Raw genomic sequence first — 14,101 nt, forward strand, 5'->3', positions numbered from 1 at the left:
ACACAAGGGAACAGTCAACATGTCCAAAAAGATAAGTGCCTTCCAAAACTTTTTTTAAACGTTTGGGTTTATACCCGTGCTGGATAGTTTGTGCCAGCGGTTTTTCTGCCTTACACATTCTGTTGTTACGCCCTGTTGCCTTAGTTTTGTTAACTTTCCTCTACACACACACACACATACACAACCATGGAGGCAGAGTTTCAATGCTATAAACATGGCATACCATTAGACAAAACAGGAGAAGAATTTGAAACATCTATAAAGAGTAAGTTAGAAAACAAGATAGTCAAGATAGTAAGACATGTCAAGAACAAAAGCAGAGTTAACGTTAGAATTAGTGAAACGGAAAGTACAACACATAGATAACACGCAACTGCCCTAGAACATCAACCCCATGACCAAGAATGTGACCCGGACCGCCTCCATAAATGATTTTGAACAACGGACATAAAAGTGAAGTTAAGTCGAGTATTTTTGTGTTAATCTAAGTAGTCGAAAAAATCGACGTGAAGTCGTACAGTCAGAAGTCAGTGTAGTCAAATCTGAAGTCAATAGTGTTATTGAAGTCAGTGAAGTATTAGTCAGAACTGAAGTCAAAGAAGTTATTTGAAGTCAGTCAATAAGTTGTTGAAGTCGTAGTGAGGTCATAGTGACGTAGTTGAAGTCATGTTGCAGTCAAAGAAAAGTCTTTGAATCATATTAAAGTCGTCGAGGTCATAGTGAAGAAGTGAAATCGTCGAAGTTATAGTGAAGTCTTTGAAGTCAAAGTGATGTCGTTGAAGTCTTTGAAGTCATATTGAAGTTGTTGAAGTCAAAGTGAAGTCTTTGAAGTCATATTGAAGTCGTTGAAGTCAAAGAAAAAGTCTTTGAAGTCAAAGTGAAGTCTTTGAAGTCATATTGAAGTAGTTGAAGTCAAGGAAAAGTCTTTGAAGTCAAAGTGAAGACGTTTAAGTCGTCGAAGTTCAAGTCAGTCAGTGAAGTCCTTAAAGTTGAATTGAAGTCGAAGTCAGTCAGAGGTCTATGAAGTCAGTCGATTTAGTTGTCGCAGTGAAGAGAATTTAGTCGTCAAGGAAATTAGTCGTCATGTGAAGTCAGTCGTCAGAGGAAATCAGTCGTCAAAGTGGAATCAGTCGTTAAATTGAAGTCAGTCAAATTACTGAAGTCAGTTAAAGTGAAATAAGTCAAGCTACTGAAGTCATAAGTGAAGTCAGTCGATTAAGTCAAGCCAGCCAGTTTTTTTTGTCAGAAGTCAGATAGTGAGAGCTGCTCCACTATATGATTACGTGTTGAAATGTTGATTTGAAATGGCACGATATTATTGATATACACTTACATGTCTATTCTTTTTGTGAAGCTATTTCTAAGCTCTAGTAGTGTTTACGTCTATTGAGTTTATTAGGCTTTACAGATTGTTGTTAGATTAGAGTGTACTGAGTTTTTATTTGGTTATTTTTGTAATGTTATATTTGTAATGTTATTTTCTTAATGTTGTTATGCCGCCAGACAAATGTTCAGCACGTTTAAATTTGGGATTGAGGTTTTTTTTTAATGGAAGGTACCTCTGTCTGAATACTTGTCTACGCGGGCACTAAGATAGTCACGTAAAACCATTGCTCATGGTCTCGTAATACAATTTCAGACCCACCAGCGCTATTCAGAATGAGACGAGATGAAGCCGACACTTCAAAGAGTGCCGCCACCTGAAACCCTGATTACGTTGAATTACCTGGACAGCGAACAGCCCTGCCGAACGGAGAATTGCCCTGGTCAAGACAACGGACGCATCGCCACCGCTTCGCCCCCGCACTGGAGTTGAATAACAGACCGCCAGCTACGTACACCTACGTCGGCACATACAAAGGGTAGACGACCCATCGTCCAAGTTCCCAGCGTCGGAACGTTACGTCATTGTTCGCCACCGCATCAGACAGCTCCAGTTCATCGTATAATCACTCTACGTGGACGTCTCAACCAGCGTTGAGATGAGATTGTTGCGTCATCACATTGACCAACGAAAGTTACGCCTACACCCGCCTCACGGGAATGTACATCAAAACTCGCCACAACCCACCCACCACAGAGGAACGCCAACAATTACATAACACTTACACATACACTTACACTGCTCGCAGAGCCCGTTCAACCAGTTACACATTCTACTAAGATTAGCTCAAGGCCAGTACACGACAACCTAACCAGAACTGAGTTACACATGATTAGATTCAATCAAACCATAACATAGACATACATTATCAAGCAGAGACACCACAGACGTCAGGATACTTACACAAAAACTAGAACAATGACATTTTTTTTTCAGGAACACAGACACAAGATTTTGTGTTTTTGTAAACTGTGCTGTCCCATTTTGTATTTGATTTATATGATTGATGTTAGGGATAGAATAGAGTAGTAAGACAGATAGTTGTTGATGTATTAGATTAGTAGCAGACGCTGAAAAATATAATTTGTCAGCTACAGAAAGGGAGGGAGATATGTGATGACGCAATGTTGCGTCGAAGCCAGGTAGATAGCAGAAATAGGCTTTAGCGTGTTAGTCAGAGGTAGACCAATGAAAATTCAGAGACTGACCGGTCACGTGGTATGGTCAGCTGACCACTGAGGCGTGGGGCAGGAGAGCGATAGGCGAGGACGGTGTTAGGTAGCGGTCAGAGACGGCCGAGAATGTAGATAGTTAGGAGATCATGATTAGATAGCGAAGAGTAGAGAAGGTGTTAGGTTGTAGAATGTAGATAGTGTTAGGATTGGTCGTGGGAGTTAGTAGTATAGTGAACAGTCAGTAGTAGAAGTAAATAGTACAGTGTAGATCAGTTAGGTAGAAACTTGAACCTATATATCATTTTAATAAAGAACAATTATAGTTGAACTTGAACTGTGTGTTATTGGATCCATCCGTTCCGGCCTTCCTAAAACCCCCACCCTCACACCCACCCACTACCTCTTCACACACCCACACAACTCCCTCACAAACGAAACACCCCCCCCCCTTACATATTAACAAATGGCTCCCTTCCAAAGCCGCTCCCGATGTTAAATTGAGCTCTTAAGATCACCCTAGCCCCCTCATCAACTCTTTAATTAGGCGAGCATAAATTCTTCATCCCACCAGGCGGACTGGTAGACACTAACACTGACCTTTTCAGCTGACCACGACACCATAGCCCGAGGAATTGGTGACCTTTTGGTCACTTGCGGATCTCAATTTGGTGTTCTGGGTACCCCAAAATAACGTGCATTGTATTGTGTGAAGGGGTCGGCGTGGTCGAGTCGGTAGAGCTCATGGTTGCTAAACCGAAAATTCTCTAGTTCGAACCCTCGGGGACAGAATCTCTTCTAGGAGATACAACAACTCCAAAATCAAACAACTGCTTCTTTGTAGTTTGTTCTGCGTTGGACAAAGGCTACGGAAGCAAACCCAGAAAGAAAAGCAGGCTGAAATCGGAATCTACGGCCTAAATGACGCATAGCCAGTTGACACGTATACTTAATTGTGTTGGAGGGGATCCCTTACGTACTTGGTGATGGTGAATTAGCGAGTCTCAATGTGTTGTAGCGAGTACCCCATAATTAATTACATGGTGATTGTGGGTAGGGCACATTAAACTCTATTATAAAAAAAAAAAGAAGTCGGCCAGACTAGTGTAGATAGAGTAAGAAAACTATTTAAAATGTAATCTTTAATCAAATAATGTTTATATTTTGGTGACTTCTTCTGGGCGCAAAGGACCCTGATGCAGTTTTTACATTATTTCTATACAGAACTTTTTTTAATAGAGTAGACAGATGAAGAAAAAAAAAGCGATATCGTTTTGTGAAATATACGATATCTAGTGCCACTTTTAAATACCCTACCTTAAACAAATATCCCACCTTTAAAAACCTATGACAGGCCTGTATCAGAGCCTGGGACTCAAGGCACTGAAGCACAGGTGAAACAGGTGATGTACCTGAGGGTTGGGCCTGGGCCGCCTTAATTGGAATGTCCGAAACAGGAAGTAGCTATTAGCAGCGTCACTTTCTTTAAGGTTAATGTGTTTGCTTTGTGTGGGTGGGGAGGGGAGATTTACCTTAGGAACGGGGAAAGCAATTAAAACGTATTCAAAGCCAACAGATTATAAGACGATGCTTTATATTAGATCTTGGCTGGAGTTTTGTTACCGGGGATCCCATGCAGGAAATTATTCGCTATTTACACCACCTATGTTGTTTTAGTTTTAAATTAGGATCGATTTATTTTGATTTTGAAGAATTTTAATGTATTTAATAAAGTGCGAAGTGCGAGGAAATGAAAATGTTGATTGCTAGTAGACACCCGGGTGCATGCACATTCAGGGGCCCTGACCTGAGCCCTCTCAGCCCCCGCTATTATCCGGCCAGGCTTTCTATTTTCTCCCCACTCTGACATATGACACCATCCGGTTAAAAAGAGAAAAAAAAGCCACACACTGAAACCACGTGACCTAAACTAGAATAACACGACACCGTAGATGTGAAGATTTTTTTTGGCCCTCCCCAGTCTCCCCCCCCCCTATTCCCTACTTGACACCGTCATCCAATTCCATTTCAACAGATCCGAGTTTTTACTCGCTACAAAAGTCTACTGGTTGTCTCTTCCCCCCCCCCCCCCCCCCCCCCCCCCCACACTCACTCAGACAGACCCGAGCCAATTTTGTGGTACATTTAACACAATCTCCACCGAGACACCATTCACACGAGTCGTCGGTAAAACAAAATAAAAAAAAGTATCAACTAAAATCATCTCTGATTCATCCAATCACACACCGACCCCCCCCCCCCCATCTACAGGGCAGATTTCAAAATCCACAACTCCCCCTCCTCAATATAGAAATACGATACACCCTATACATGGGAGATTTTTAGATCCCTATCCATCCCCATTCGCTATAATTTATTGTAGCATCCACCTCCATCCATCCCCGTTTGTTATATTTCATCGAGCCAATACTCCACATAAATTGGATATTTCAAACTCCCCACCCTCTATTCTAATCTACACCCCCTCGCCCACCCCCTCCCCATCTAGATATACTCTTAAGATGCGCAGAATGAAGTTAAGCCGGTGCAGACGCGTTCAATCATCTCTGCTGATTTTTTAACACTTCATTTTTTTTTCTGGACAAGAATTCCGGAGGCCAGTGGTGTCGAGAAATGGAAAAAAAAAATTGACAATCGTCTCATCTCACTGGATGGACAGTTCGGAGCTCCGAATTTGTTTCATCAGACGGATGATAAGAACAATAAATGTAATGGGCACGAAAACTAGATGGCGTTGGAAATTTTTGCAGTCACCCTACGATATACTCCATAACCCTTCACATCCCAACTCTTTTCCACATCCCCCACAAAAGTGCAACTTTACACACAATCTTCCATATGCATATCCCCCCCCCCCCAACTCTACCCCATTCCATAATCTTCCAAATTCCCAACAAAACTTCACCCCCACCCCCCAACAATCCTCCATATCCCGCACAAAACTTCACCATCCCTCACCCCCTCACTTCTATCTCCCTCAAATATCCCATGGTTTTATAGAACTTTAAAAATTATATTTAGATAGCGAAACGTAAATATTTCTTCCCTTTATCATTGTAATAAACGAGAAATTAAGATAAGATATCTATGACAAAAATAGATACGTTAAAAAATGGAATCGCGAAAAGATAAATAATAAAGAATCAAAGTTGGATTTTTTAAAAATGTTTGTATAGATTACGTATCGTTAAATTCTAGTACCAATGATGGAGCACGTTTAATACACTGACAGGGATAAGATATATTCATCGCAATCAAAACGTTTGAATAACATTGGCCGGGAGATGTAGAATTTAAATGCGGTACAACAGCAGCTTAACCATTGAGTTGTCTACTGGTCCAGTAGTTAGCAGCCTGGACAAGCTACACTAAACGTTTATAGGGGTAGTTGGATCAGGTCATAACCCCCACCACAAACAAACACCACCACTACCCTTCCCACAAAAGTGCAACATTGTAGGCCTGTGTAGGGAAATACTTGCACGAATTAGTTGCAGAGCTAGGAGAAAACCTAATATATATATATATATATATATATATATATATATATATATATATATATATATATATATATATATATATATATATATATATATATATATATATATATATATATATATATATATATATATATATATATATATATATATATATATATATATATATATATATATATATGACATAGTGAAGTGGTATAGTCAGTACATACTAAATTAGCCAGCGCGTGAAAGAACGGTTTGGCCTAAGCTAACTAACCTTACAGTGAATGACTAATATAAATAATTAGTGGGGGAGGGGGGGGGGATAATGTGAGAAATGCCAGAGCCACTTCCGCTACCAGGTACAGCTGATGCACGTGGCATTCTAATAATTAATCGTCAGGCAGTGACAGCTGGGAGTAGAAGGTCAAGGTCAAATGTCAGGCGGAGTCAGTTTGCCTAAAACCTCTGTTAGGCCTAGATGCAGGGGGGAGAAAAAATAATAAGAGATGGAACGCAAGGGAAGTAACAATGAAATTAGAGCATTCCGGGTGAGACCAGGGGTTACTGTTCTTTTTAAACTAAACAACCAAAACAAACAACGGTAGAGTCCAGCTAATCTATTTGCACACTGAACTAGGACCACACAATTTTATACAAATACTATAAGCTTCGTGCAAGGTTCTCAAATTTTTTTTTTTTAAACACATCAACTGTACCGACACCCTGACAGTGCTACTGTAAGGCTCTCAACTCCATTCAACCCACGTAAACGATAGTTTCAACATGTTGATGTAACCCCTATCAACATTTGAATGACTGTGTACATATCCAATGTCAGACTATCAGTGCACGGAATGTGTGCTAGTGAAACACAGCCCCCCCCCCCCCCCCCCCCACAGTCAACACACTACGCTCGACTTACCCTGGGGCTGGGTTTTTAATTCATGCAAAATTTGTGTTTATTTAGGCCGTTAAGTACTTAGTATCCTGATGGCCGGGTAGATACACTGTTGCTGGTTCAAATCCGTGCAGCGCCATGGAATATGCGAGAATGTTTTACATCGATTTTGACTGTTAGTTTGCGAAAATTACCGACTACTGACATGTGGGCGTAGTCTCAGGTTTTCCGGACTCAGTGGCGTGGTCTTTACAGACTCAGGGGCGTGGGTTTTACGGACTCAGGGGCGTGGTTTTACGGACTCTGGGGCGTGGTCTTTACGGACTCAGGGCGTGGTCTTTACGGACTCAGGGGCGTGGTCTTTACGGACTCAGGGGCGTGGTCTTTACGGACTCAGGGGCGTGGTCTTTACGGACTCAGGGGCGTGGTCTTTACGGACTCAGGGGCGTGGTCTTTACGGACTCAGGGGCGTGGTCTTTACGGACTCAGGGGCGTGGTCTTTACGGACTCAGGGGCGTGGTCTTTACGGACTCAAGGGCGTGGTCTTTACAGACTCAAGGGCGTGGTCTTTACAGACTCAGGGGCGTGGTCTTTACGGACTCAGGGGCGTGGTCTTTACGGACTCAGGGGCGTGGTCTTTACGGACTCAGGGGCGTGGTCTTTACGGACTCAGGGGCGTGGTCTTTACGGACTCAGGGGCGTGGTCTTTACGGACTCAGGGGCGTGGTCTTTACGGACTCAGGGGGCGTGGTCTTTATGGACTCAGGGGCGTGGTCTTTATTGACTCAGGGGCGTGGTCTTTATTGACTCAGGGGCGTGGTCTTTACGGACTCAGTGGCGTGGTCTTTACGGAAGGTATGTGGTCTTTAAGGACTAAGGTGTGTAGTCTTTAAGGAATTAGGTGTGTGGTCTTTAAGGACTAATTGGTGTGGTTTTTAAGGACTAATGGGTGTGGTCTTTAATGACTAATGGGTGTGGTCTTTAAGGACTAATGGGTGTGGTCTTTAAGGACTAATGGGTGTGGTCTTTAAGGACTCAGGGGCGTGGTCTTTAAGGACTCAGGGGCGTGGTCTGTATGGCCACCCCTTCAACTGATACACACGTGAGCCCGGGGGGGGGGGGGTAACAAGCCACCCCTTCAACTGATACACACGTGAGACCGGGGGGGGGGTAACAAGCCACCCCTTCAACTGATACACACGTGAGCCCGGGGGCAACAAGCCACCCCTTCAACTGATACACACGTGAGGCCCGGGGCAACAAGTCACCCCTTCAACTGATACACACGTGAGGCCCGGGGCAACAAGTCACCCCTTCAACTGATACACACGTGAGGCCCGGGGCAACAAGTCACCCCTTCAACTGATACACACGTGAGGCCCGGGGCAACAAGTCACCCCTTCAACTGATCTACAACACTTGACATCAGCCTGGAGGAGGGAAAAGTCCAAGTGTGTTCGACCTGCTCTATAAAATATTTAACGACTTCGATCTTTGGCTGCCACGCTGGTTCCGTGTACCGATAATATTGTCAAATCGTTGAGCCAACACTACGCTTGTCTGGGGGAATTCATTAAACTCTGAAACTGAACTTCAATTGACATAATTTAAAAAAAAATATTCACTCTATTTCATCCATCAGATAATTTCGAAACTCACCGTTACATTATTCTTAAAATTATGTATATTATAATTGAAATGACCACGAACAGACCACCCTTAAAACTACCAGTGTAATTCCTAAATTTGCCCATTTTAAATTAAAACCATTATTCCTAAAAAAAAACACCCCCCGCGTAAAATCGACCTGGTATTCTCAAAACGTGATCGGGTAGTAGAGCACTCGACTACTAACCCGCAGTGTTTCTTCCAGACTTTTTTCTCCGGGGGGCACTTGAAATTTTCGGGGGGGGGGGGGGGGGGGGCGGTAAACTTTCTTCGGGGGGGGGGGGGGGCGGACACTGTTAAAAGTTTATATTTTCTATATAAATTATATAAATTTCATTTCGTTCGGGGGGGGGGGGGGGGGCGGTAATACGCCCCCCCCCCCCCGAAGAGATGCCTGGAAGAAACTCTGCTAACCCGAAAGACTCGAGTTCTGATCTCGGTCAGCACTTGATTCTGCAGCACGTCACTGACTCCACCCAGCTCTGATGGGTATCTGACTCAATTTAAGGAAAGTAAAGGCGGCTGATTATGGTGCTGAGCACACCATCCCTTCATAACCCGAGGTCAAGAAACATAAATTCTACTTCATCTATCCTATAGATCCCTGTCTTTAATTTTTGATTAACTTTAATTTAACCTATTATTCCCATTAAACCATCCTATTACTCGTAAACTCCAATGCCCTTTGACCCCAATAAAAAAACTCCATGAACTAGAACAGCTTGGTACACTAGAATCTAAAATCTAAACCAGGGGTCTCCAAACTTTTCAGTCCGAGGGCCGCATTAACTATCAAATTTCAGTTCGGGGGCCAGTTTCTTCCAGGCATGTCTGATTTTTTCTGGGCAAAGTTCCTCAGCTATCACCAAAAACGATGTTTCCTTGGACAAAAAGATCTCCGCGGGCCGGATGAGAGGACTTCGAGGGCCGCATCCGGCCCGCGGGCCGTAGTTTGGAGACCCCTGGTCTAAACTATAAAAAAAAGTGTCTACCCCGTCCAACTTTTTTTATTTTGTAACGGTTCAAAGATAACTCAGCGTTTTACTTCCATATTTAACTCCCTTGTTTCAATATTGAATGAGCGCGACATTCTGCGACAACCTGTTTCCCTTTCTAGCCGGCGTTCGCTTTCAGCCTCAATCTGTCTACCCCGACCGTCGCTGTTGGTTTTAATTACTGTGGTATATTTGCAGGAGTGGAGCATTGCATACATTATGCAAACAGATGCCGCGAAACGGGGGAGATTTTAGAAGTAGCGAAAGTAAGAGTTGAGTTTTTCGTGTCGGGGTTTTAGGGGTGGAAGTGGAAGTCGGGACCTGGTCTTGGGAAGTGCCATGGGTGTCATGATCTGGGTTTTAAGTTTGGTGCTATTTAAACAGAATAATTACACATATAATTAATTAATAGTTCATGTCACATTGCATTGTCGTTGGGTCTTAACATACGTGTCAACTTTGAAAGAAATCGGTTCGAGTAAAAATGGTCGCAATTTTGTTTGCAAGTTTCGACAGACAAAAGAACGACGGAAAACTATATTGTTATATTGTCTGCTATTGGCCTTAACAACAGAGTTTCTTCCAGACATCTCCCCGAACGAAATGGAATTTATATAGAAAACATACTTTTACCAGTGTGCCCCCCCCCCCCCCCCCCCCCACCGAATAAAATGTCTGGAAGAAACACTGCTTAACAAAACGTTGACTTAGTGAATAGAACCCATCATATAACATTGCTACCTTAATATTATATTAGTTTATTATATACAGTATAAAATATGTTAAAATATAATAATATATGTAAATTCTTAACATTTTTTTCTATACATAATAACAAATAAGCTTTTATGATGTTAACGCTCTTAGCCTAACTGGTGAGGTATACAAATTGTTTTTAGTTAAGTCACATGTGTGTATGCACGTGCATGTGTATGGCTGTGTGTGTATGTGTATCGACGTGTGTGTTTAGTCACGTGTGTTTAGTCTAGTGTGTCTAGCGATGCGTGTATAGCCACGTGTATAGCTAAGTGTGTGAAGCCACGTGTGTGGGGCCACGTGTAAGTACAGTCACGTGTGTGTATGTATAGCTAAGTGTGTAACTATGTGTATGTGTATAGACACGTGTGTGTATGTGTGTAGACACGTGTGTATGTGTATAGACACGTGTGTATGTGTGTAGACACGTGTGTGTATGTGTGTAGACACGTGTGTGTATGTGTGTAGACACGTGTGTGTATGTGTATAGACACGTGTGTGTATGTGTATAGACACGTGTGTGTATGTGTATAGACACGTGTGTGTATGTGTGTAGACACGTGTGTATGTGTATAGACACGTGTGTATGTGTGTAGACACGTGTGTGTATGTGTGTAGACACGTGTGTGTATGTGTGTAGACACGTGTGTGTATGTGTATAGACACGTGTGTGTATGTGTATAGACACGTGTGTGTATGTGTATAGACACGTGTGTGTATGTGTGTAGACACGTGTGTGTATGTGTGTAGACACGTGTGTGTATGTGTGTAGACACGTGTGTGTAGACCCTAGTCACGTGACTCCCGTCACACCACCAGAACACAAAAAGAACACGAGCAAAATCAAAAAGTTACTCACCGGGGTGTAGAGCGGCGCGGTCAACAACATGGTGGGTCAAGGTCAACTGGGGACTTGACCAACAGCTCGAGGTCAGGTCGAGGGCGGCTAATTGTCTTAATTGCAGAAACGCCCCCCGTTTCTAAGGGCGGGCTACTGGCGAGGTCTCAAGGGGGGAGATGGCCCCCAAATGTATCCACACCTCCGTGTGACGCGCCTACAGACGGCGTGGCTGCCTTGGTTCAGTTCTAGATATTCAAACCTAGGTCCTATCCTAGGTGGGTTCGAACCCGTCTTGCGAATTAAAAAACAGCTTCCCGGAATAGTCTTACAGTTATATTACACAGTTACTTAAATAGTTGCACAGAACGACATAATTATTTTTTAAATAAAATGTTTCTGTGTTATTTTCGTGTACACAACACGGCGAGTGTTCCGTGGGGTTACAGTAGAAATCAAGCGCTATGACACACGACAAAGCGAAACGGTTAAAATAAGTTAGGACAGAGTAAAATATTGTACAAGTCTCAATGAAAATTAGATGATATTTGATTTTAAAGAACAAAAAAAAAAATTTAAAAAATAGGTAGATCCTAAATTGGGTTGCGATCTAGAAAATGACACAGATTTTTTTCTTCTGATAATGATACACTATAGCCAGAGTTTCTTCCAGGCATTTCTTCTACCGCCACCCCCCCCCCCGAACGAAATGAAATTTATATAGAAAATATACAGTGTCCGCCCCCCCCCCCGAAAAAAGTCTACCGCCCCCCCCCCCCACCCGAAGATTTCAAGTGCCCCCCCCCCCCCCCCCCCCGGAGAAAAAAGTCTGGAAGACACACTGACTATAGCTAGAATATACAATCCCCGTGTACTGGGTGTCTACCATCACAATGCATGGGGTGACTATTGTCACCGTGTATGGGGTTGTCTACCATTAAAGTGTACCTCTTGTCTATTTACAATAACATTTTATACCTATGTATAAAATTTCGTTGACCAAAATGAAACAGTACTTACGTTATCGGTATTTTTGAAACCGGAACTAGAGTAAAATAAAACTTCTGGTTATGGGTGAGGGGGGGGGGGGTCACTCAGACTAAAAATAATTTTAGTATAAGATTCTATACTTATATATGAAATTTCTTCAACCTAACTGAAACGGTTCTCAAGGTAACGTGTTTACATCCATCACAGACATACAGACAAAATTGCAAAACCAAGTGTTGTTATTCCGTTCCGGAAGGACGTAATATGTCAAAGTTTGTCAAAACCTCTGTTTAGAATTTGTTGCAACGATTAAAATGCATCCTTTATGTTCTGTACATGATACAGTAGGGAGCTGTAAAGCGACAAAAACTGTTGATATATCTGTTAATTATTCATCACGATTTCAACACTTCCTCTATACTCTGTATACGGAAAGTTTAAAAAATCGTCTTTGTTGCATTGTTTCAGGAAAAATTCGAAAACTTATAAACATGACCAGTCTAAGGAAACTAAAAGGGAAAAGCGTATATGACGAAACTATGACAAGAATTTTAAAATCTTGAATGGTGTGCAGTAAAGGATTAGTGTTGTAGTTATTTTAGATCGTGATGTGGTAGACTAAGCCTACACGTGTAAAGTTCATAAGACTGGGTCTTGTGTTAAACCAGTTTACACAATGTGTATGCTATGATGTGTCAACTTACTTATGTGACGCATGCGTAGGAGCGACTGTCACTCCCAACAAAGAAATATTTTTAAAAAAAAAACAAAATTGGTGCATTAAAAAATATGTCAAGAATCCAGTAAAATACAGCGAATATTTAAACCTACTGAGTGTGACTGAAGGCTAAAGACGTACTTGACTCTGTTGTGTAAAGTTCAGAAAAACGCGCGTGACACGGGATGCTGGTCAGGGATTGACCCAAGATGGTGTGTGGACAGGACAGCTTATCCCAGGTGGGCAGGACAGCTTATCCCAGCGGAAGTTGGGGGTGTCAGAGAAGTGGTAAGCACCAATTTGTGTGTGTAGTGGGGGGTGGGGGTGGGGGTGGGGCAAATAGCCATAACGTGATTGGAAGCAAGAAATAGGGGGGGGGGGGCTATGTCTTACTGTAATTATTTTGGACTAGGAAATTGAATGGGGCGGAGGGTGGCCTCCTGCTACCACTCTTCACCCCCCCCCCCCCCCCCTCCTTTCACACTCACACTGTAAAAATCAACATTTTTAGTGTGCTTTAGATTAAAACTGGGTACTAACGCAATCTGATAACAGTAAAAAAAATATTTAAATAATGGACGATACCCTTGTACACTTACATAACTCACCAATTAATCTAACAACTCATCAACTAATTAGATCTAAGTACACGCAGGTCAAAATCTATGAATCAAGTTCACCCGGTCCACACGCTAGTATAGGAAAATGATTTATATTAGGCGCAAATTTAATTCAGAAAAATTGTTGAAAGAATGAAGGTTTTAAAAAAATACCTTTAAAAGCAGCATCATAAAATCTCATTGCTACAGAATATTTAAATAAATCATCAATAGACAAATCAATACCTTTAGGCTGTTTATATGATAACACGTGAAATTGTTTTTGAGAGGTGTGCGTGTAAGGTGTGCGTGTAAGGTGTAAGGTCTGCGTGTAAGGTGTAAGGTGTGCGTGTAAGGTGTGTGTGTAAGGTGTAAGGTGTGTGTGTAAGGTGTTGTAAGGTGTGCGTGTAAGGTGTAATGTGTGCGTGTAAGGTGTAATGTGTGCGTGTAAGGTGTAATGTGTGCGTGTAAGGTGTAATGTGTGCGTGTAAGGTGTAATGTGTGCGTGTAAGTTGTGCGAGTAAGGTCTAGAATATAATTGTTACAGCACATAAAACATGAAAGATTTTTTTCAAATATA

At 42.3% G+C, this 14,101-nt stretch overlaps 1 protein-coding gene across 1 annotated transcript in view; it reads right to left on the bottom strand.

Annotated features, from left to right (window-relative positions):
- LOC131953886 (RNA binding protein fox-1 homolog 2) overlaps positions 1 to 11,655 on the bottom strand; it is a 58,757-nt gene extending 47,102 nt beyond the window's left edge. The window contains exon 1 of the mRNA XM_059317309.1: positions 11,236 to 11,655. Coding sequence (XP_059173292.1) covers positions 11,236 to 11,265 — 30 coding nt within the window. The 5' untranslated portion in view covers positions 11,266 to 11,655. The remainder of the gene's footprint in view (positions 1 to 11,235) is intronic.
- Between the last annotated feature and the right edge of the window lie 2,446 nt (positions 11,656 to 14,101).

Source organism: Physella acuta, unplaced genomic scaffold (genome assembly GCF_028476545.2).
Source record: "Physella acuta isolate Inbredline_101_S28 unplaced genomic scaffold, ASM2847654v3 ptg000963l, whole genome shotgun sequence".
NCBI classification, from domain to species: domain Eukaryota; kingdom Metazoa; phylum Mollusca; class Gastropoda; family Physidae; genus Physella; species Physella acuta.